The sequence below is a fragment of the Cheilinus undulatus genome, linkage group 16, assembly GCF_018320785.1.
Source record: "Cheilinus undulatus linkage group 16, ASM1832078v1, whole genome shotgun sequence".
NCBI lineage: Eukaryota > Metazoa > Chordata > Actinopteri > Labriformes > Labridae > Cheilinus > Cheilinus undulatus.
In genome coordinates, this window is record NC_054880.1 from 12345612 (window position 1) to 12370564 (window position 24953).

The 24953-nt window shown below is 38.0% G+C and overlaps 1 protein-coding gene across 1 annotated transcript; it reads right to left on the bottom strand.

The window, feature by feature from the left end:
• Window positions 1-15: 15 nt before the first annotated feature.
• Window positions 16-22090, bottom strand: LOC121523741 (Na(+)/H(+) exchanger beta-like). Its single transcript, XM_041808760.1, has 12 exons — window positions 20242-22090; window positions 13109-13587; window positions 10500-10750; window positions 10040-10257; window positions 9526-9722; window positions 8847-8936; window positions 6357-6427; window positions 5615-5788; window positions 5253-5367; window positions 5074-5172; window positions 4874-4946; window positions 16-2832 (listed from the first exon to the last, which is right to left on the bottom strand). Exons 1-12 carry the CDS (start codon window positions 20525-20527, stop codon window positions 2594-2596), a joined length of 2292 nt encoding a protein of 763 aa, XP_041664694.1. The 5' UTR covers window positions 20528-22090; the 3' UTR covers window positions 16-2593.
• Window positions 22091-24953: the final 2863 nt, after the last annotated feature.

Here is a 24953-nt window from a genome sequence, read left to right on the forward strand (position 1 = left end):
GATAACAATCTCTCCTTTTTACTTAGGCAATGACATTTCTTTTATTTCAGACAGGTATTAAAGCTTTTCTTCATTTGCAATTTTCATAACATGAAGACTTTTTTCATGAATATAAAAATATTTCAAGTGGTAAACACACAGAAAGCAAAGACATTTTAAGGCAGCAAAAGCTCAGGCAGTTCAGTGCTGTGAAGTGCAGATATGAAAGAGGGATTAATAGTCCTGCAGCATGCTCAGTCACAGGAACGCAGACATGATGAGCTTCCACAGACTAGCTGGAATGTTTTAGAAGCTCTTACAATTCAAACACGTACAAAACAGACACATTGTAAATACTGCAGCATTGGAGCGCAGTTTGGACAGAAGCAATAGTTTTCTTTCTGCAGAGGCTGTTTGTTGATACTAAGCCGTGTTGCAGTCCCTGAGAAAACACCTATCAGTCATGCAGCGATGTGAAAAACAGCTAAAGCTTGTTCACAGAACTCGGGGCCTGCAGTTAGGTCTTCAATTTTAAGTTACTCGATGCTCTTTTTTCCCCAGATCTGTGCTTTTTTTTACTGATATACAGAAAATTCATGTTTACAAGTCACTCTAAGGCAGGGTTTTAAGGATTTTGGGGTGGCAAAATCCTATTTCAGCGGGCCATGGTGGGCTCCATCCCAAGTCAGGATGATAACACACATTTAGACACAAAACAAGAGTAAGCTGCACAAAGCTGCCAAACTTAACAGGACTGTTGGAGCAATAAGAAGACAAGATATGTTTTGTTTGTCAGGCTTCAGATGAGGCAGATTTTTCTGTAACGCTTTTGTCTTCATTTATTGTGACATTAGGAAACTAGAACTGATTATTTTGGCTGTTCACATGTTTAATAATTGTCCAAATTTAGTTGTAAAAAAATTATGTCAATAAATTTATCAATAAATTTTTCTTGTCTTGTCAAAATTGTTTACAGATTTAACACAGCAGCACTGCCTGGTGTGGAAATGGAGAAGTACAGGCAAACGTAATAATAGTTTCAGATTTTTCATCTTTTTAAATTATTATTTGGTTTTTACTTTTATGTGCAATTTCAATTCAGTTAAAATTATTTTTACTGCTGATTTTTTGTTTAGTTTTTATTTTGCAAAAATTCTTCGTTTCAGTTTAGTTTTTATGGTTTGGTTTTACTTATTATGGCTATATTGGATACCTGTCAGTGGTGAAAGCCTTTTAATCTAATTTTGATTAATTTTGTAAACACAGATTTAAGTTTTATTCAGATTTCTCTCTTTTGTAAAGCTTAACTATTAATCAAAAGAAAAAGGCCAAAGGACAGGGCTGCAACACTCATGGTAGGATATGAATAAAATATGATATGACTTAGCGCTATTTTCTAAGATTTTCTAGTTTCTATAAAGACATACAAAGACTTATGTCAATTTATGACTAAATATGCTTTTGTTTTGATTCTCTGACAATAAAAATGCAAAATACCTATTTCTTTATTTTTCTTCAATAAGTTATCATTTTTAATTATAGGGTTGTAACGTTTAAATAATGAAGATTTTTCTATTTAAAAAGTGGCACAAGCACTATCATTTCAGCTAGAGATGAAAAAAAAGGCAGCTATGGCCCTCTACCTGGTAATAATGGGTACACCAATCTATTTTGTTGTCTAACTGGTTTAAAACAGCATCACTTTAACTGATGGTTTAGCTTAGCAGGTACCACAGGTACGCATATATCCCTGACATGCTGGTCATGGGCTCGATTTCTCGTCTCTATGCTGTTTGGTGTATGTCTTCCCCAACTCTCTCCCTCCATATTTGCTGTCTTTCCTCTGCTTTTCTATCCAAATAAAGGCAAAAAAGCCCCCCAAATAGTTTTTCTTAAGCTACTTTTAGGCTTTTACCATTATTTTGATAGGACAGCTGAAGAGAGACAGGAAATGGGGAGAGAGACCGGGGGAAGACATGCACCAAGCAGCGCTGAGGACAGTAATCGACCCCAGTGAAAGGACTACAGCCTCTGTTTATAGACGCAAACTCTACCAATCAAGCAAAACCAGTGGCAACCAAAACATCTTTTAACCTTTTTCTTCTTTTTTTATCCCCTGGCTTCCTTCCTTCTTGAGTTTCTTGTTGTTAACAGACACGCCAAAGCAGACATGTGTATGAAAGGATTATACTGTACCTAAAATAATGACCAAGACTATTTATCTTTTGATTTCTAACACATCCTTCATACTGTGCTTTTCAGGGGTTATCTCCACCCATCTGGTGCTTCAAGTCTGGGAAAACAAGCGCTCTGTCTCTTAACACAGGCCTGCTTGTTAAGACAGAGATCTGACACTTAGCTCAGTTCAGGCCTGAAATAGCAAATGCTCAGTGCTGCATGCTTTGGCGATGTATTACATGTAAAAAAAATCCCTTTGAACTCAAGGAACTAAAAAATATGCAAAATTCCTTAAAATAATTTTAAATAAATTTATATCATAAAACTCAAAACACTGAAAAAATAACACTTTTGGCGATGTAATTTCATAAATACTAAACTGTGCTACAACTCTCAGGAGAGTACACTCAGGCTGAATATGTAAACATGTGCTTCATCAGGAATGTCTGGACCCATCCTCTTCCTCTTCCTGGTTTGGACCGGGGTCACTGAGGCAGCGAGGAAGTTTTTGTTGCTCCTCCTGTTTCTCTGGATCCTTCTCCCTCTGTGCCTTGCTCTGATTGGGTCTCTGCGGGGACTCATTTAAAAGGCTGAGGGCATCAGGAGGGCCAGGTAGAGTCTGAGCTGCCGGGCCACTGGGGCTGTCGCTGTCGTTATAAGTGAAAACCTGGTTTTCTGAGGACACAGTGGTACAAAACAGGTCTACATGAAGTTAAAGTCTTTTTGGACATGCAGAGTTTAGTTCTTAAAAACAGGATTGAAATGTAACATAACACTTTTCTGTAAAGACTTTAAGAAAAATTAAGTTGTGCAGTTGATAGTACATTTGGATAAACTCAGGCCATTTACTGCTTTACTGCTTCTCAAAGATATGTATTATATTTTTCTCCAATGCATCATTTCTCTGACAACTTTATTCTCTTTCTAGTTAAGATTAGTCAAATAAAATCAAGTAATAAAACTAGAACTACCGCCTTGCAGTTAAATGCCAAAATTACACATTAAATTTACAGGAAGTAAAAGTACAGTGGGTAAAGAAGAAGGGCTGTGGTGTTTTCTGTGGTAGTGTCATTCATGCAAATGTTACAGACCAGGACTGACCATGAGGTACAGTGACCTCAAATATGTACTTTCAAAAAGGCCCACTAGCAAAAACTGTAGGGCCCCCTCATAGGCCCAGTTAAAGAGCCCCCTTAGATCTGATTTAATAATATCGACACATGGATTAGCCTCATTGTTGGTGCATATGTCTTCAGGACCAGGCTCAGATCCCCAATAAATCTGACTGAACAAATTTAAACAAGTAATTGTTGGGGTCAAATGCACCTTCTTTTCCTCTTTCTCTCCCCGTATCCCAGTATTTCTGACCAAAGTCCAAAACAAAATTAACTAATAGTTAAGTTGGGCAAGCCCATGATGTTATATCTACATTTTATGAAACAACAAAAAGGTAAAGTGTGTATTTTTTGCTTTAGAATACAATTTGGCTTCACTACTTAAATCTAAGATTGACCATGTGGCTGGGCTCAGGAAGCTTTCCCTATTATTCGTCATTATAGGTGGCAAATCAAAATCAAGTTTTATCAGTTTATCCTTGCTGCTGAGAAGGATCCCCACAGCATGATGCTGCCACCACTGTGCTTCACAGTGGGGATGGTGTGTTTGTGGTGATGTGCAGAGTTTGGTGTCCGATGTCTGATGGACAAAAAGCATCATTTTAGTCTCACCAGACAAAAAACTTTCTTCTACTTGGCCATGGAGTCTCCCACATGCCTTTTGACAAACTTTTTCCAGGTTTAATCTGAGTTTTCTTTGACTTTCTCTTTGCCACTCTCACATAAAGCCTTGACTGGCAAAGAACCCGGGCAGCAGTTGTTGTATGAAGAGTCTCTTCCATCTCAGCTGCTGGAGCTTGTAACTCATAGGTGTCTCGGTGGCCTCTCTCACTCGTCTCCTTCGGAGGACAGCCTGATCTAGGCAGATTTACACGTGACCATCCATCCCCTTACTTATACTTTTCAGTAACCTTTTCTTTGACTTCCTTGGAGTGTGCTTTTGTCTTCATGATGTGATGGTAGCCAGGAATACTGATTAACCAGTGACTCGACCTTCTAGACACAGGTGTCTTTATACTACAATCACTTGAGACGCATTCACTGCACTCAGGTGATCCTCATTCCACTAATTATGAGGTAACTAGCACAAATTGGCTGGACCTCTGTTGAATTTGGTCAGTCAGTATAACAAGAGTAAATATTTATGAAATCATTTCAACAATCCTTTGACTCAAGGATGAAGTGATTAGATTCTGGATGTCAAAGGTCAAGGTCTTTGAACCTCAATTTCATCCCTTGTGCATGCACACGACATCTCAAGAATGCATTAGGAGATTTTTGTCAAATTCGGCACAAACATTGGGACTTCAGGGTGAACTGGTTAGATTTTGGAGGTATGACCCAAATATACAAAACTAGCTCTTTAATCCAAATTCTGATACAAAAGATGGACCTGCACCATTAAAGAAGTGAGATTTCTACTAGTCATGCTACCATAACCACTCCACCCCTTCTTCTTGACCCACTGCTGCACTCTCCCTGTCTGCCAGTAAATTAGCGTGCAGTGTTTACAACCACAGTTCAGCAGTTTCTGTTTCTAAATAAACTTATACAATCAGATGAAGAGATTTCCTTTGAATTTGGAGTTTATTTCGACTGACCTGGTTCAAAGTTGACTTTTCTCACTGAGGGCGTTTCCTGGCGGTTTGGAGGAACTGTGAGGTAGTGACTCATCTGTCAACCACAAAGATTTCTAATCAATGCTGATACTTTAAGAACATAAAAATCATGTCAGATAACTGTTGGTATTCAGGATGAATTAAGTTTTATTTCACAGAATCACACTGCCGATTAAACTCACCCTCCTCTCCATCTCCACCCTCTGCCTTCTGAAGCGAACTTCACTCACGTTGTCCTCAAACGGGTCGTTGAAGAGGTCATGTCTGCTGTAAGAGCGAAGCTGAAGAGCAGAGACACAAAACATGGAGTTAATTAACAAACTCTGCTTTTAAATAAACCACTGTTGTTTTTGTTACCAACCCTCTGTCTGGTCTTTTGCAGGTTTCCTCGCAGGATCTTTCTTATTTCTTGTTCACGACTTTTTGAGATGCTTGGGATGGCTCTGCGTCTGCCTCCGTCTTTGGGCTGAATGTTTCTGTGGAGACAAACAAAAGAAAATCAAAGCTACTTAAACCAGAAAACTGATCTGTAATATATCAAACAAAGGGCTGTGATAACATGACATTGACCAGTCAGAGACTAGGATGACCAAGCTAATGATAAAAATCACAGAGGTAGATTCAGACACAGTAACAGGATGCTGCAGATAATGCTGGATAAAGCAGACATTGTTTCTTTATCCATCCAGCTGTGACATTAATTTCACTCCTGAAGATACTCACTGCATGGAGACAGACGACACGATGGTAGGCAGCTTGGCGGAGCTCCCGCTCTCCACCAGCATCATGGCCTGTTTCATCTCCATCTTATTGTAGAAGGAGATGAGCTGAGGCTCGGTGGAGCGCTCGCCTGCGATTAGCCACTTCTTCACATAGGCTTTATTGAAGCGGTTTAGCCTGAGAGAACAGGAAACACCCAATAAGCCAGTGGTTCCCACCCTTTTTTTCTATTAGCCCCCTAACTTGTACCGTAGAGGAGCTGAGGACCCCCAGGACCCACACAAACAAAAGGGGATACATGGATGTTAAAAATTAGCATCAAGTTTTCATTGTTCAAATCTATATAAAATAGCCCCACATAAAGGTTTTCTTATCAAGAGACTATCATGGACTATTGTCAAGTGTTTTATCATGATTTTAGTTAGTAGAATCTGATTATGGCAACCTAAAAGCAGACAGAGCCTCGAACCCCCCCTGAAATCTCTGGCGCCTCCCCAAGAGGGTCATGGACCCCAGGTTGGGAACCAATGCAACAAGCTATTAAGAGCTAGTCCTTTTTAAGTACAATAACAACAGCGAATTTTTACAACAGCTAAAACACACGCATCATATTTATGCTGAATAAGCTCAAATTCATCTGGAGAAACTAATAGGATAAAGTCAAGGAAATCCAAGGACATTTTAATTCAATAACCTAAAAGATGATGTCCTCGAGAATTTCTCAGAAATGAATCAAAAATCATACTTGTCTTTCCAGTGATGATGTCCATAATGACCACAGATGTCTTCAATCCCTGTGAGGAGATGATCCAGGAACTGCAAACAGAGGAGTTATGTTTTTGTTATTTGGTTTTTTACATAAAGTGAAGCAAGGCAAAGTTTTCTGCATTCCCACCACACAAATAAAAGTTCATGCAGAAGAAATTGCTGCTTTGAGTCCTTATTTTTTATATGATTATCACAATAAGAAGTAGAGGTGGTATATAGACCTGGGTGGTTTTAATAACAAATAATTTTAGGGAGGAAATCTAGATTTAGAAAAAAATATATCAAGATTTCTTGAACTTCCACCACTGCTCCTCATGAGCTTTCAGGTCAGAGACGCTGCATCAGAGAAACATTTGAATAATTTCTGCACAAACTTACTGAGCAGATTTAAGAGCAGATTTAAGAGCAGACTTAAGTCACTTGAGAAAAAAACACTGAAATATTTTTCAGCATAAAAAAAACCAAACAAACAAACAAAAAAACAAAACCTGGCATGTGAAGTTTTGGCCACAATAACTTTCCCTTTTATAAACAGAGTAATAAAATCTGTTACAAACATGACTGTTTCAATTCTACCTCATTGGTTCAATGGTTTGGTGGTCTGTGCGGGGCAAGGGTTTATATAAATAACAAAGGTAAACTTTGGGCTTACTTTTGATACTGAAAATGATTGAAAAAACAAACAGAATTACTGGCCAATTACATTAAATCACACTATGGCCTCCTGCAGTTTTTAAATCGCAGATGGTGCAATATTTCCTTAATCTGAAATTTGTCAAAATACCAGTCTGACACCATTTTTCTTAATCAAATTGATAACAAAATATACAACACTATCATCCCCTTCAGTAAAGCAATTGATATCAAATTTGCTAAACAAGCCCAAATCACAATTAGATGTTTTTTCCAATCTTTCATCCCTCGATTAATTGATCTCATATCGTGCTTGTTACCTCCGCCAAGGAGGTTGTGATTGGCAGGGTTTGTTAGTTTGTTTGTTAATAACTCAAAAAGTTATGGACAGATTTTGATGAAATTTTCAGGAAATGTCAGAAATGGCATAAGGAAGAACTGATTAGATTTTGGGAGGGATCCGGATCACCATCTGGATCAAGGAATTTTTTAAAGGATTCTATATTATTGGGTGATAGGGCTAATGGCGGAGGTCTGCGCTATCCGAGTGTTTTTCTAGTTTTAATATAGAATGAATCATTGTTAGTGTTTGTTGAACAATTCATGAGATGAGTAAATAATCCCATATTAAATTTTAATATTGGAAAGAAAAATCACAATTAGATTCTTTTCCATTATTCGTTCAGCCCTAATCTTTTTTGAAATTCTTAATTTTTCAATTCTGAAAGGCAGACATCAGTACACCATATATATGGAAAAGAAACTGAGTTTCCTCTGCAATTCAGTCTTTTCTTTTTCCTCTTTAAGTATAAGGAACTAAGTGCAACATGGGAGAGGTAAAGTGTTCACACTAGATCAACCAAAAATAAACCATAAATAGTCTCAAGAGCAGTAAAAGTATAACAAAAACACAACAACAATGTAGTTTGCTAAGATTACATAACACCTCCAGCTCCTGAAAATCTGTCTGAAGAGGTTTGACATATTTAACCCAGTTCATTTATAGTTTAACAAAAACATCTTTTTTCAAGCGTTAACAAAAAGCAATTCTTTTCATAGCATAAATATCATTTACAATATTAACCCACTGCTGGACTGTGGGAGGTTCAGAAAGCAACACCCTCTAGTAATAGCTTTTTACGGGCAGAGATCAATATGCCAAAAATGTATCTATCACTACTTCTTAACTGAAAATCTACATTTCCTAAAAATAAAGTGGCAAACTGTAGAGGTGTTCAGCTCTGATCTTAAAACCAAATACTCCCCTGAAACTACAAAGTACAATACTGAAGACTAGTTTTTAAACCAGCACTTCACCGATAAAGGAGAATTTTTTTTATGTTTTGACAAAATATGAGCAAAACTCTTTATAGTCTTTCTTTTTCACATTTACTTTTTTTAAGCAGGATAAAAAAATGGTTTTGTGAGAAAAAATCTGTGATTTTATTTTAAGGCCATATTGCTTAAGTGCTGGTCGAATACTGGATTAAATGTTTTAAATCCTGTATCAAGGTTAAACAAGGAAAAGTAGACCTAGGTGCAGGGTGTGGACAAAAGCAAACGTCACCACAGCTGCACTGTTTTACTCCACGTACTAAATTATGACTGTTTCAATTTTGTGTTTAATTCTGAAAGTGATCTGTTGAGCTGGATAATTGGCCCTGACAGGCTGGACCTGGCCCTCAGGACAACATTTACAGATCTCTGTAGTAGAACATCTTCATGATGCCAAATAAACCAGAATTTTCATCTTGTTTTACAATTTTGTCAATATTTCTCATTTAGGTATCAGGAACATTCTGTGATCGAACTGTGAAATCAGTATTGATCTCACCTGTGTGTGAATCTCCTCATTTATTGACCCTTTGCTCTCCTTCTTCTTCTTCACAGCCAGAAGCTCCACCAGAGGTCTGATTGTCATTCCCTGAAACAGGAGAGAGGTGGAGGTTAAACCATGCAGTGACTAAACCATCTCATATGACATGTTGTGGTCGGATGATTATTTATCCCTCATTTACTAACGCAAAGTTTTTATTTAGCCAAACAGACTTATGAAACTCGTTGTTATTCCTGATGTTGTCCAGTAGGGGTCAATAAAGGTCTTCCTGCTTCAATTAACAAAGGAAAAACAATCTTAACATCTTAAACTAAACCTATTTATTTTCACCTACCTTTTGTGTAATTAAATTGAGACTTTTTCAGTAAATTGGTATGTTTACTTTTTTCAAAAAGTATCTTAAAATAAACGCTAGTTGACTGTCCTTTGAATTAATTTTAAATATTTTTACATCTACTTTTGAAATTTGTACAAGCATGAAATGAAGAGAAAGATTAACAGCTATGCTTATACCAGCATCTCCTTGATTTATTCGAATTTTTGCTGATGTTTGGGAAGAATCCTGTGTCATCACTGTCTTGTTTTGCTCTGTGTGGACTCAAGAAGGAACAGTTGCCAGGGCAACTAAAGTTTTTTGTCCTTCTATCAAAAACCCAGACCCCTGTGTTCCTCTGACCTGCACGAAGACGGTGAAGAAGATGACGGTGATAATGGCAGTGAGGAACAAGTACTTGAAATTGCTTTTTGGCAGCAGGAACCCAAGGGAGAAGGCGATGGCTCCTCGCAGGCCACCGTAGGCCACAATGAACTGATCCTTTTTGGTCAGTTTAACTATACGGAATTTATTGATGATGTAGGTGAGGCCGATGACGCCTGAAACACAGAAAACACAAAAAAACTGCTGATAAATACTAAAAACATCACACTATTACGAATCACTTAGATTTAACTTACAGAAAAAAAACACGTTGGATAATGATATATCTTGAACAGTGTGATCAAATATATTGTCTACATCTCCACGCACAAATGAAGAAGCTCAAGACTTAAAAATCTTCTAATTTTGAAAAGACAAAATATATGAGGATTTAATCACAGCAGAAGTTAGACACAAAGCTGATCCTACAGTCAGAAAAAAAGCCTCAATGTGCTGTAAACGTCACTGTTCAGCCGTGCTGTGATGTACCAACCGAGCACTCTGGACACCAGACAGAGGATGACGGTGACGATGACGAAGGTCCAGTTCCAGTCGTGGGGACCGGCCACTGTGGAAACGCCGAGGAAGATGAAGATGAGCGTCTCGCTCACACTGCTCCACATCTTCAGGAAATATTTGATGGTGGTGTACGACTTGTGGGAGATATTAGCTTCCACGTAAGGCCGCATCATCACACCACACGCTATTAACCTGATCAGGATTAAAGAAAAAAAAGAGGATGGCATTAAAATTACAACACCTGTGGTATTCATTATCTCCTGTTATTCTGGGATTTACTAGTTGAGATGTCAGACTATTTCTCAGACTAAATGTTCATTCAGCAGGTTTATTTGGAGAAGCAAAGAAATCATGCTTTCAGGATTACCAGATATAACTAGATGAACATCCAAATCTCGAGTTTCATCAGTTGGAAGAGTAGCTGAGTGACTTACGCCATGATTCCTGACAGGTGGAAGACCTCAGCCGACAGGTAAGCCATGTAGCTGTAGAGGAAGACAAACAGCGGCTCGATGACTCTGGTGTGAGATGTGAAGCGGGACGTAAAAGCACCCAGGATGCCGTAGAAGGCTCCCACCAGGATTCCTCCCAGTGAAACCACGAAGAAACAGACCACACCGAGGATGGCGTCGCCCACCGTCACAGTCCCAGCATGAGAGAACTCCTCAAAGAGGTGATACAGAACCTGCAGAGAGAAACACGAAGTGTCCTAAGTCCTCTTGTTGTTTTTAGTGCTTTATTTAAAACTGAAAGGGCTTCCTGACTCTTAGTTTTAAACCTGTAACTGTAAGAAGGCGTCTTTTCTACATAATAACTAAGATCCAAGCAGAAATCAGGGAAGGGATTTTATTTTTCTTTTTGTCTCATGAATTTTCCATCCTCTTTCTATTTATCCTCCCTTTTTGTCCTTTCTTACTTGTTTCTTTCCTTTTACCCTCTGTTATTTCTAGATACAACATCTTTCTTTTTACTTGTAAGTATTCTTCTGGCCTGCATACTTGGGTTTTTCATTTTTTTCTTCTACCCCCATTAATCCATTTTTACTCCTTCTTTTTCTGACACCTCTTGTTATCCTTCACTTTCTCTCTTCCATCATGAATTACATTTTTTGTCAGCAGTAAAAACATAACAATAACAGGAGCTGTTCATTCTTTAGAACAGTATACTAGGAAATCTTTTAGACATAAACATGGTTTTAGAGTCTGCAGCCATGATGAAGACACTAAAAAGCCTTACGTTTGTCATTGGCATACTTTCTGTTTTTACTTCACAGAACTGCACTTATGCATGCTTCCTTTCCCACATTTCTGATGCTGCTGACAGTCTTACTAACCAACATTTAATCAGACAGCCTCTGCAGCTCTGGCGGAGAGAGCTCAGCTCTGCATTAATGAGAAATTGATTAAAGTTTCTCCATTTCACCCGTCGCTGCCTGGAAAGTGGGCAGAAATCTTAATGAATCCATCTAAAAAGTTAGGAGTGGAAATGTGCTGGATGCTGCAGATGTCTGAATCCAGACATGCTGTCATAAATATTCACCTCTTTTTGTACAACTTGTAGGCTAAATATACATGGAATCTGTGTTGTTAAATGCTTTTCAATTCCACATTCAAAAAAAATGAAATATCTGATATCTAATGATGAATAGCATCAATGAGTATCAAAGGTAAACAAACAGAGATCTTCAGTCAAATGTTGCAGCATGTGAAAAAGACAGAGCTTTCTGAATTGCAGAAGTACTTTGGTAACTTTTCTGGGCCAGTGTATTTGTTCATATTCAATAGTGTGCTGGAGTTTTGCTGCATTTTCTGCTGATTAAAATCCGGAAATTCCCCAATAACATGTGCCTTAAGCCTGTACTTTTGGTATGCATTACTACTCTCTGATTTTTACAGGAAAGGATGCACAGATGCATCAGTTTAACATTAGCCAATCCTGGTCCTGTTGACAAACAGCCATGAACTAATGTTAGTAGTAGATGTTTATCTGTTGTGTGCATTCATTTTTAACAGCTGGTATTAGCACACTTCACAGATGAACCAGAAGAAAACACTGACAAGAAATGGAAAATCTGTAAAAAACTGCCAAAAAGTGGCAGATACCTCCTAAAACATTTTATGCTAGCAAGCAAAAAAGCCTTAACAAGGTGAGGGATGTAAGGAACCATGCACTATCAATAGCTAAAAGCATTTTCAAATGTCTATGTATTTTAATGTATTTTGAACAATGATTTCCCCATTTATGAGCAATATTTTTACTGTGGTTACATTACATTTACTTGCATCATTTTGCAAGTAAATAACAAAGGTGGACTACACCATTTTGACATTTTTAAGGGATAAGGGGACCCCAGTATTTTATTTCATTCTATTTGACACAAATTTCAGTCTGTTGACTGATTCTTTTATTGGCTTTTGATTCAATAATGACACTAATTACTAAGAAAAAAAAAACACTTTTCACTGCAGGCTTTTCAAGGGCCGCTCCTACTGTGGGCCCATGTAGTCGGTACCCTTGACCCCCCTGTGCTACGCCCATGTGTGGAACATTCATCCTGGCTCTGCTAACATAAAAACTGAAAAAAATTAGATGATTAAAAACAGAAGATGATGATGGAAACACTAAAGAGCACTTCAGTTTTGTAGTTAAAATGAGTAGTTGGGATAAGTTAAGTATAATAGTGACCTGAAATATGATTAAAAATTACTACAACGTAGACAATTTGAATCCATGAGTATATATATTTTGCAATTCCTTTTCTTACCAGCAGATGGCATTATCGCTTTTGACTCCTTTTAACTAACTAAATAAAGTGGCATTTTAGTAACTGTAATAGCTCAAAATTGGAAAGTATTATTCATAAATGTAAAGAAAATAAGGAAAAAATATCAAATGGAATTTTAGTTGGATATCTTTTTTTTTTTTAATAAAATCATTTGTTTATCAACTGTCTTCAATCGAATGTCGTTAGAAAGGGCAGAAAATCATAAACATCCAGGTTAGAACCTTATGTATCATATCATATTGTATTCACGTCACTCACCACTGTGACGGCGTCGTTGAGCAGCGACTCTCCAAACACGAGGATATGCAGCAGCTCATTGATGTGGATCTCCTCAAACACGGCAAGCACAGCCACAGGATCCACGGCTGAAATGATGGATCCAAACAGCAGACAGGACAGGAGGTCCACGCTGCCCAGCCTCGCTCCTTCAATCTGACATACAGCATACATCATCCCGCCGATGAAGAAGGCGTTCCACAGAGTCCCAACCACGGCAAATACCAGGATAGTGCCCAGGTTCTCCGTGAAGGCTCGGATGGGCAGGAAGTAGCCGGCATCGAGAATGATGGGAGGAAGGAGATAGAGGAAGAAGAGCTTTGAGTCGAGGATGGGGGCTTCTTTTTCTCCTTCTTCGCCCACTCCGATGGCTTTGATGATGCCGCCCACCAGCAGACCAACAAAGATCAGCAGGCAACTCTCCGGGACGATGCCTGACACTCGAGGAATAATGTGAAAACCTGTAGAGAGGAAAGCCAGAATAAGCGCAGTCAAAATATTCAACTTTTACTCTCACTCACAAATCTGGAAATAAAATGTATTTACCATTATCTTAACGTAAAGTGCTCTTGAATATAAATCCTCACAGAAGGTCTGTTAGGTTGATTTAAAGTCTGTATCTTGGCTGTCTCCAGAAGTACAGAAACGGAGTAGAAGAGGGATAAGGAATACATGCTCAGTATAATTTTTAAGAATGAAAAATCTGTTTTTTAGCTAAATAATGTGCTGTTATTACTCAATGATTCTTTATTTGGTGATTCATCACTTTGTGCACCAAACCAGCAGAAGATTAGATGACAATAAAAACACTCAATCATTTCTGTGACACAGCCTCATAAAATATTTAACATATTCCATCAGTGGCAGCAGAAGAAAACAAACAGTCTCTTTATGGGAACAGGATGGCTGCCTGAAACATGTACCCTCACATTTACTGGTTTATTCTGTATCTGACTGGAAACTCTTCTTTTCATTACCTTTCATAGACTTACTGTACACTTACTAAACTTTAAGTCCATAAAATGATCATTGAAAAAATGATAATACTCATTCAATTGTTTCTTGTTTTACCTTTACATCAGTCAAAATATACAGACACAAAAAGTATGTAGAAGGTGCAGTGGTGTGTAAAGGTGTAACAGAGGACCTACACAGATGTGCAATCTGTTAGTGATTAAGTTGCAGCGCTTTTAAACTAAAAGAATATAACACACAGTGTTCAGTCGTACATAGGAAAAGTCTGGTGTGTTAATGTAACACTTATAAATATGTGGCATGAAAGCTTTATAGCTGAAAAGCACAATTTTTAAATTCCAAATGAAACCAGCTAATGAAAGTGAAGAAGCACTCTAAGCTAACAAAAACGGTCAGGAAACATTGGTTGTGGATAAAGTGTTAGCATAAGCAGCTAAGCAGTATCCATTCTTACATCAACATTAAAGCATCAACACTTCTGCTTCCCAAAGATCGTTATAAAATCAGTTCATGAATCCATGTTTCTTGTTTTAACTTTCACCTAGCAAAAAAATACCTCCAAGTAAAGTAAAGTAAAGTAAGTAGCCTACCTAGCTTAAAAACTACCTTCTGGTAAAGCAGCCTACTCTGCCAAGAAATTACCCTCGAGTTTTGTAAAATAACTTTACATAAAGTAGCCTACTTTGCTAAAAAAATACCCTAGAGTATTGTGAAGTAGCATACTTAGCCAAAAACTACTCTAGAGTAGAGTAAATTAGCCCACTAAGTTTGTAAATACCTTCAAGTATAGTAAAGTAGCTTACTAGCCAGCAAAAACTGACAGCTAGCACTGGAATAAACTAGAACTGTTAGCATAAATATCAAAGCAGTTAAAACTCTCTATCAAAAGAAGACCCTGATATAGTAGCCTCATGCTTAAAAAAGAAGGTTCTTATAATAAAACCCACTTTTATGCTGTAGCTAGATAACATGTTTCAAACAGCTCTCATAACTGAAACTGAGGATGAACTGTTAGCTACAGGTAGCCCAGTAGCTAAGTTGTACTTTTATTACATTAGAGAGCATAAAACCAGTTATCTCGTTCTGCTTAAGTGTCTGTTATAAAACTTACATTCGCACATATTTAAAGCTAAGAGTTATTGGTTTGTCAGGTCATAGACTACCGTGGAAAATAAACTTTGACCAAGAAAACTAGCTCATAAAAAAGTACAAATAAGCACTCTTTGATGCTAGCTATTGTTAGCTGGTCAGTTAAACTAAAATTGAAGATGAATATTTAACAAGAAAAACTAGCTTAGACAAACAAGTTGAGCACTATTATGATATATATATGAAAAATGTTAAACCATCATATGCTTTAAGTCTGCATTTTTTTAGGCGACTTTGGAGGAGTGTTTTATTTAGCATTGTTTATATTTTAGCAGAAGTGGCTTGATAAATTTTAACTCACTAATAGGGGAGTTTGATGATTTATTTGAATCTACCTGATTGATGACCTGATGGAGTTCAAGTAAAATATTTTCTCTTTTTTTTTGGTGTTAGTTTTGTTTTATTTTTGGTCTCACGCTTTGTGTAACAGTTGAAAATGTACAAGGGCTGTGAGAGTGAACCAAAACTTATTCATTTGCAGGTTAGCGAAACAATGACCTGAATGTGTTTGGATTAAGGCTGCTCTCTTTACGGTAGATAGTAGTGAAAATAATTGAAACTTTGCATATCTAACAGATACAAAGGAAAAATATAACTATGAAAAAACTGCAAGAAATGCAAAAACTATTGCTCATCCATCTGTGCAATTTACGCAGATTGTACAAGTTTGTTTGCATTTTTTAAATTGAGACAGGACGTTTCTAATGTTGGGTGTGTAGTTATTTTTTCTGCTGTATTATCAAAACAAGCATCAAAAGTGTTATATTTTTACCAGTAAGATTAAATCATAGTACTGTATAGATGTTTTTTAATTCTGCAATTTGCTGCTGTAAACTCTGGCTTTGCTGTTTATATAAAAAAGGAAACAGACACTTTGATATTGCTATTGTGAATTTAGCAGATTTAATGCTAAACATAAACTGTTTTTCCCCTGTGGTTTCAAATTTGGTCTGCATGTTAATGGCATCTCTCTCTGCTCTACTAGGCCTTGACATTCAGCCTTTCCCTCATGTGACTCTGGGGTCAAGGCTGCTGCAACAAAAGTGTTCAGCCGTGTTTTATGCAGTCAGTGGTGGGTCTGTGTGCAGCCATCCTCGCCCCCTCCTCTCCTCTCTGACTCTGTACACTGACATCTTTGTTATCGAGCAGTGCATTAGGACAGGAAGTCGGACCGGCCCTCAGAGGCAGCAGCTGGACAGGACAGATAAAACGCCAGAGAGTTCCTTCTGTCCCGTCAGCCAGCGACAAACTGAGCAACAGATTCATACAGCCAATCAGGATCCTTACTTCCTGAAGCCACACAAAATTACTGAACAAGGTTGTTCAACATTAAGAGGTCCTGTGGAACATTTTAACGTAAGCTGCAGCTGCATGACAAGTATTTGCCAAAACTCAGAGTGGGACTCACTTTGAAAAAATTTTAATGAGCCTTTGTGAAAGGATGAATGCACAGTTTAGAGACCCCTAACCTCAGTTATGCCCTTAATAATTCAACATTAAGTCAACTATGCAACTTGATAGAAAGCAAAAAGCCAGCACTTCTCCAGGGTTGTCAGGTGGAAACCTCTCTTCCTCCTTTCTCCCCATGCACAGCCGCCCATGGGGCCCAGAGTCATAAAAGGGCCCATTGAGGTTTGCGAACACATAGTCTTTCCTCAATTTAAAGGGACATTTCAACATTTTGGAAAATTCGCCCCTTGCCATAATCCCTATAGACTTAGTAATAGGTTCGTTTCCGTTAGTTGTCGGTGCAAGCTGTTCCTAGATCTGGGGGGACCGATATACCAGCTGCACAGCTAACGCTATGTAAGCAGACTGTGTTTTTTGCTTTCCCTCATCAAACTCATCAAATACACAATCCAACAACTCCAAAACGCTCTCGTGGACAAGTTGTGACCTGCACATTCACCACGCTATGAAATAGTAACGTATAATTATGTAACATTACAACACATGAAGCTAATACTCTGAACTATTTCTTGAGTGAACCACTGGGCGGAGTGACACAGTGCAGCAGCCATTTCTGGAGTGTAGTTCCGGCTTTGCATTTAACTTTAAAACATCTCCGTCTGGTAATGTTCACTGATTATTTCATAGTGTGGTGAATGTGCAAGTCAAAACTTGTCCACAAGAGTGTTTTGGGGTTGTTGGATTGTGTATTTGATGAGTTTGATGAGGGAAAGCAAAAAATACCGTCTGCTTACATAGCGTTGGCTGTGCAGCTGGTATATCGGTCCCCCTAGATCTAGAAACAGCTTGCACCGACAATTAAAGGAAACGAACCTATTACTAAGACTATAGGGATTATGGCAAGGGGTGAATTTGCCAAAATGTTGAAGTATCCCTTTAAGCTAATACTAACTTTTTATCTTACACTAAAATCAGTATTGCATTATTTTACTTAGCTGAAATGAATCTATAATAGGAGGATATAGCACAGATAAAATGATGGTCACTCACACCATCAGGACCTAAAATAAGTCCATAAAATTTAACTGAAGCAGTTTGTGGAAACATGGAGTGACTTTCTCCTCAAGCCTGAGGAGGAATATTTTAAAAAGCTTGCAGCTGAGCAGGAAAATATGCATCCATTAGGATGGGAGGAGAGTCATAATCACACCATTCATCATTAGAATAATCCCTCAGTGAAAAGTTGAGGTTTTGGCAATAGATTGATTGAGAGTGTGTTTATAACAGTCTTTCCCTCTGAGAGTGACACATTTTAATGGTCAGCCAATAAAGAAGAACTGACTTTTGTTCATCTCAAAAATAACCTGACAAACCAGATACACTGTTTCACATCCATCTGGGCAAGAGCCAGTAAAGAGTGTTTGGGAAAGGAAGATTCTCAGAGCATAAAAGGATGAATGTTCTGTCTTTTACATTCACTATGGGACAATCAGAGGAGACAGATTATTTTTCGATTGGGCATAAATGTTTCAGCCCCAAGCTTTGCCGGATATAAAAGCCTATCAAGAAATGTGCAAAAAGATCTTCTTTGCTGAGAGAAGCTTATAGTTTGGCTCTTTGCTTTTGTTTTAACAAAGAAATGTGGTCAAGCTCAGATTAAACCACTGCTTTTCTACTGCTACACCCAAGCTAGTCACTACTATGGTGGTAGTTATTCTGTATACTGGCTTACAGTTAAAACTCATGCTGAAGAAAGTCACAGAAGAGTGAATACATATTTTTTGTCAGTGCTGTTCTTTGCTCTTTATTTTATAAAGAAATGTGGTCCTCCTCTGATAAAACTGCTGCTACACTTTAGCTACATCTGAGCTAACTACTACACTGGAGGCAGCCATTGCTAACGGCTCAGAGTAAAACTAAACTCTGCCTGTAGCTACCACCGCATTCTCCTCAATTGATGCCGATTGGTCAGAACCGTTTCCAGTTCTGCACAAATGTTGTGGATTACAGTTTTGCAAGATGGATTTGTCGGTGGCAGTCTTGCAAATCCATCTACTTTGCAAAGTTAACTGAAAAGGGCTCAGATCCACCAGTTGATAACGACTATCTAGGTTCTCTGCTTGTGATTTGGCACTTATGCTAGCAGTAAAAGCCTGACTCGTAACCCTCAACAAGTCCCAATCTGTGAAGGGTTAAAATTCTTCAGGTTATTTTGGTTTGTTCCAGGTCAGACTCCTGGAAACCAGAGCAGATTCATGTGACCGAGGTCTTTTGACATTTTAGTTTATTCTTGACTGCCTTTCTGTCACTAGCAATTTTCTTGATTTACAAACTTGCCAGTGTGTGCAGTGACTCTCTGCTCCTCACTTAAATGAAAGTGAGAGCTGTTTTAGTAGGAGGGCAAGGATGTGTTTTCATCTGATAAAACCTATAGACAAAACAAGCTCAACAAGGCATGTAGCAGTAATCACGTGATCAAGATTATCTTGTTTTCATGACTGTGGGAAGCCAGAATCTTGAGTGAAACTTAAACTTGATATATTTCTTTTTATTGAGGTTTACAAAACCTCAATAAAACAGTTACTAACATGTAGGGCTGGGCAATTAATCGCAAATTAGATTAAACTGCAATATGGCCTCCGTCAATTTTCAGATCGCAGAAGTTTCAATATTTCTTTGACTTGAAGTGTGTCAAAATACCAGTTTAATAAATCTTTTTTTTTTTTTTTTTTTTTGCAGTGGCAAAGATTTTATGCACATAATGCAAACATTCAAGAGTCATTTTTCATAATGGTTTACAAAGTCCTCCTTTTTGTGTTTTATGTATGTCTTAATCAAAATGAGTGACATAGAAATTATAATGCCCTTCAAGAAAGCAAATAACATCACATTTGCAACATGAAAAAAAAATAGCTCATTCTATCTAAAACTGATAAAGCCTGGCACCTCCCCACCCCAGCCGCCTCCTTTATAGCTCGTTGCTCCCCCTTATTGAGATTCATGCTACTCTGGATTAATTGCTTCGTAAACTATTTCATTGTTTTCAGTAGACATGGTCTTAATTATGGAATTATTTACTGCTTGAATTAGTCAAAAAATACATAAGATTAATCCAAGAATAATTGCATATTAAATTGTAATATTTGGGGGAAAAAAATTGCAATTAGTTTACTTTTGCAAATGATTCAGCCCTAAGGAGTATATTTATGCCTGCCTTGTTCTGTGTTTTGTGTGCATGCATATAGGGACTTCCATAAATAAAGTTGCTTCATACTTTCCCATGTTGCTCTAACTCATCAGCTGTTTTAGTTTCTATATTTAGCTTCAAAACCTCACTCGTGATGAATGTTCATAATTCCCAGCTGGTCTTGAGTGTATTTGTGTCTCTGCTTCCTCTCTCTACATTTTGATATAATGACCCTGGTGCAGTTTGCAGGCTCAAGAAAGTGAAGAAAACTGCACACTGTCACTCTCTTTACTATGGATCATTCATTTACTCTATGACCAGTGACTGAGGTTAGAGTAAGCTTTCATTTTGTCAACAGGAAATCATTGTGAGACTGGGGTTATGTGTCACTCACCAAGTTTCATGAGCAGGGCCAGGAGGATCCACAGAGAGATCTCAAAGGGCTTCCTGACGTACTCGAAGTTGAAGGAGAGGACGGGGAAAGCCTTCTTGTGAGTGGTGGAGTTAGTTTGATGATGGGGATCCTCCTCTGGCACTGCATTTCTCCTCGTCTCGTTGTTTCCTCCAACAACATCACGACTCGCAGAGGAAGCCGAGACCAGAATGAGGAACAACACGACCAGAACCGCCGTGAAAGGAGGACTGGAGGTCCTCAGGGTGTGACGGAGCAGCACAGCCATGTTTTTAGGCGGCTTGACGGCTGATGTGCAGCTGCTGCTGATCGGCTCTAGATCCGGTGAAGATCAGGATGAGGATGGTGCGGACAGCGAGCGCGGTGCGCCAGGGAGACACGCGCACTTTTACGCACAAACTCGCCAAGGAGCTTAAAATTACGCATAGTTACACGAGAAGAAAATTGGATTTAACCTTAAATAAAAAACAACTTTCTGTCATCTGTATTCTGATTTAAAATATTCCGCCTCCTACTCGCCTGCTGACACCATTTAAAGGTTTACTTTCTTCTTAATCCCATCCTGTGTGGTTTTCCTCATCAACATCTAGCATCAGGAACCACCAGCATCCATCAGGCAGAAACCTCTCCTCTCCTCTCACGCGCCTCTCGCTTTACTTTGAAACGCAAAGTGTCACCAGATTGACAGCGACACCTGCTGGAGAGGAGGACAACAACAACCACCTGACAGCTCCAACAACAAGCACACATCTCTTGTGGAGAATCAGCTCTGTGAAAACGTGTTTACCCCTTCCTAATATCTTTCTTTCTTTCTTTTTTTCATATTTATCCCACTGAAATGTTTCAGATCAACAAACAATTTCTAATATTCGACAAAGGTAACCAGAGTAAATACAAAATGCCGTTTTAAATGATGATTTCATTTATAAGATGAAAAAATCCATCCAAACCTGCCCGACCCTGTATGAAAAGTGCTGGTGTGTTTGGGATAATTTCCCTGCTGCATAACTCAAGTGGGCTTGAGGTTGAGGTCACAAACTGATGGGATATTTTCCCAGAAGTCTTGGGGATCTACAAGTTGTCAAATTTGAGATGAGCCTCCTTATTTGGTCAGCAGTGGTTTTGGCCTTGAAACTCCCCCATGGATGCCGTTTTGACCAGTCTCTTCTTACTGTTGAGTCATGAACTCTGACCTTAACTGAGTCCAGTGAGGCCTGCAGGTCTTTAGATGTCGTTCTGGGTTCTTTTGTGACCTACTGGCTGTGTCGTTGAAGCACTCTTGGAGTAATTTTGGAAACTTAAATATAAGCAGGTATACTCTATATACTTGAGTAAACCACTGCAAATGATCAAGTCTTTAGACTGCTAGTGGACCCACAGCGAGAACATGCAAACTCCACACAGAGTCTCTGCAATCAAGAATCTTGTGAGGCAACAGCATTAACCACTGAACCACCATGCAGATCTCCAATTATTATATAAATACAAAGCTTTTACAGTAAAACTCTCATAGGACTCCCTAGGTTAAACCATAAAAATCAGTGATAATCAAGGGCTTCAAAACATGTCTAAAATGAAAGCAACACTCCAACATTGGCATATGAGCCAGGGATCAAACCCTCAACCTTTTTGTTAAGATACAAGTGCATCTATCACTGTTCCACAGCAGTCCTGTAGACGTTTTAATGCCAAAACAGACAAATAAATGTATTTTCTCTCATTCGCATCTCTGTCCTGCCTTGCTGTCAGATGCTGAATATTAGCAAAAAAAGGAGGTTAAAGATCGTGGCAAGAAAAGCTCACAGCCTGTTACTCAGAGAGGATCCATCTGCAGCAATGATCAATCCGTCTCTCCGGACACGGGTTATTAGATTTTTAATTCATGAGGCAAACTCTCAGATGTTTCTTGAATAAGAACTCAGAGATTCTGGCTCTTCCCCTCTTTCTTTATCAAAGTTTAAGAAAAATAAATCTCAGTATTTGTTTCATTTGACCTTCACTGTGATGGCTGAGCTGACATTTGAATACCCCAGATTCAGTCAAGTATAATAGATTTGTTATCTAAAATAGCTTTTAGTGATGCTTACATATAACTCACAGCTCACACATCCTCTTCATGTCTGTCAGAGGAGATTTAGTAAAAACAACAACCTGTTTGGTTCCCACGGCTTCAGAGCTCAGCGTCTGGCTGCTGTTCGGACAGCACAGGGAAAATATAAAGCTCTGGTTGGGTCTGGTATGGAGGTTTAAAACACCATTAATATAATAATGGTCATTACTATCTGAAAAGACAGCCCATTTATGGCCACATTCCCATGGTTCATTTAGATAATAAAATGTGTTTAAAAATATATCAAGTTATTTTTTTAGTGTATACTTGGAAGTCTTCGAAGCTGTTCAGAAAGGTTTGGACCTCAAATGTCTTAGAAGGATGATAAGCAGTTTCACCGATAAGCAATTGCTCATGATCCAATGGGGCCTTGAGGTTTCTTTATCGACCTGAGACCCGACCTTTAGTTTGTCATACATGTTTAGTTTCTCGTGTTTGTTTGAGGTGAGAAGGAACTGGTGAGTTAAAGCTCAGCCTTGTCTTTGATTGGAAATTTGTTTTTGAACAAAAATAATAAATCTCCTGAAGCTCATGTTTCTGCAGCACCAGCTCGGTTTTAGAGCAGATGTTTCGCATGTGTGTTGGTCAGATGTTAGGGGTCTTCAGTCACTAAGAAATGGTGTCAGTCATTGAGAGAGGGATGGAGGAGTCATTTTGATGATTGACCACAAGGACTTGTTGAGGCCAAGCATGAACAAAGTTCCTTCTGAAATTCTACATTTTTGGGAAAATTTCCTTTAAAAAAAATCCACACAAATTTCTTAAAATTCAAAGAAACTACCTCAAATCTCTGTGAAAAGTGTTTAACATATTTTTTAAAAATATCCCATGAAAAGAATCCCCAAAATGTCTTTCAATGTTTCCCAAATGTTTCAGTGAAACTTCATCATGAAGCCTAAACATTTCAATAAAAATGTCCTGGAAGATTTCAAGCAAATTTACCCAAATTGCAAAGTACAGTCCACCTTAAATTTCAAATAAAATTCCCAGAGTTTACAAACATGTATCACATGTATGAAAATGTCCTAAATTTATTTTTAAAAAATCCACACAATTCCAAACAAATACACTAAAATGTGTTTTTTTTTTGCAAAAAATCCTGAAAATTTACCTGCAAACTCTCCTTAATTTTAAAAGGAAGATTTCCCAAAATTTTCTGGGAAATTCCTGACACTTTTCAATAAAGTTCTCCAAAATTTCAAATTCGCACTTAAACTGTATATCTCATCCACTTCCCTGAACTTTTCAAAAATTCCATAAAAATTATGAAAAAGTTCTCCAAGCATCCAAAAACAAACAAAAAAACCCTGGAATTTTCATCAAAATTATGTAAAATTTCAAAGGACAACCCCATTAAAAATTCCAAATGAAATTCCACAAGTTATTATGAAAATGCCCAAAAGTTTCCAAAGAAAATCCACACATTTCCAAACAAATACCCTGAATTTTCCCAAAAATTCCTACCATATTTTAGAAAATGTTCCCAAATCTTCTGGGAAAAACAGCCCCAAAAATTCCAGATAAATTCCTGAATATTTTCAAGCAAATTACCCAAATTACCCTACTTTTACAGAAACATTTCTCCAAATTCAAATTTTGCCCAAACATCCACACAAATTCCCTGAAATATCCATGAAAGTTCTTGAACATTTCAATATCCCCACTCAAATTCCAAATCAAATTCCCCAAATATGACAAGCAACACATTTCAATGAAAATATCGATAAAATTCAAATCAAATACCCAGAGATTAAAAATATATTTCGTAAATTATTGTGAAAAGCCCCCATGATTTCCACAAATTTCCAAACAAATGCCTTAAAGATTTCACAAAAATTATTGAAAATTACATGGCAAATTGCCCCAAAATTTCAAGAAAATAACTTTTTTAAACCCTTATGAATATTCTTGACAAATACCTCCAAAATGCTAATAGATTAAGTTCATACTATTTTGCAGTAAAGCAAGAATGTAGTATCCTCATGCGTACATGCAGGGTCTTAGGAGGTCAAAGGTGGGCATCAATGTGGGCAGCAGTTATCTCAGTGATTGAGATCTGTATTGTAAATGTAAATAAGGTGCCAAGGGTAAATTAAACCGCATTAAAATAGACTTCAATTATCCAAAGAAGTCGATAGGATGAACTTCTGCCAAGGTATAAGCCCCTTTAAAAGCCCCAAATTGTCTTCATACTAAATAAATGATAGTGAGTCAGTAACACCTGACCTAGAGACATGTTCAAACGAATAAAGACCTGGTTAGACGTTTGACCGGGGCCTTCAAATGACTAAAACTGACCTGGGAATGAGACACTAGGAATGCATGATGATATGTGTATTCTTTCTGCTGGAAATGTACTTTATAATGATTTATCTCAGAATCTTTTGTTATCTCAGCGCCTCACTGTAAAATCACTTCCTCTATCAGAGCTCAGTCCACTCGAGTCGCTCCATTCAGACTGTTCAGCCACTCGAAAACTTTTGTTTCCCACTGAACTTTTCCACATGACTGCAGCCTGAGAACCACAGAGCTGCTGTAATGTCATAGAAACAACAAAATATAGACAACAGCAAGATATTTTAAA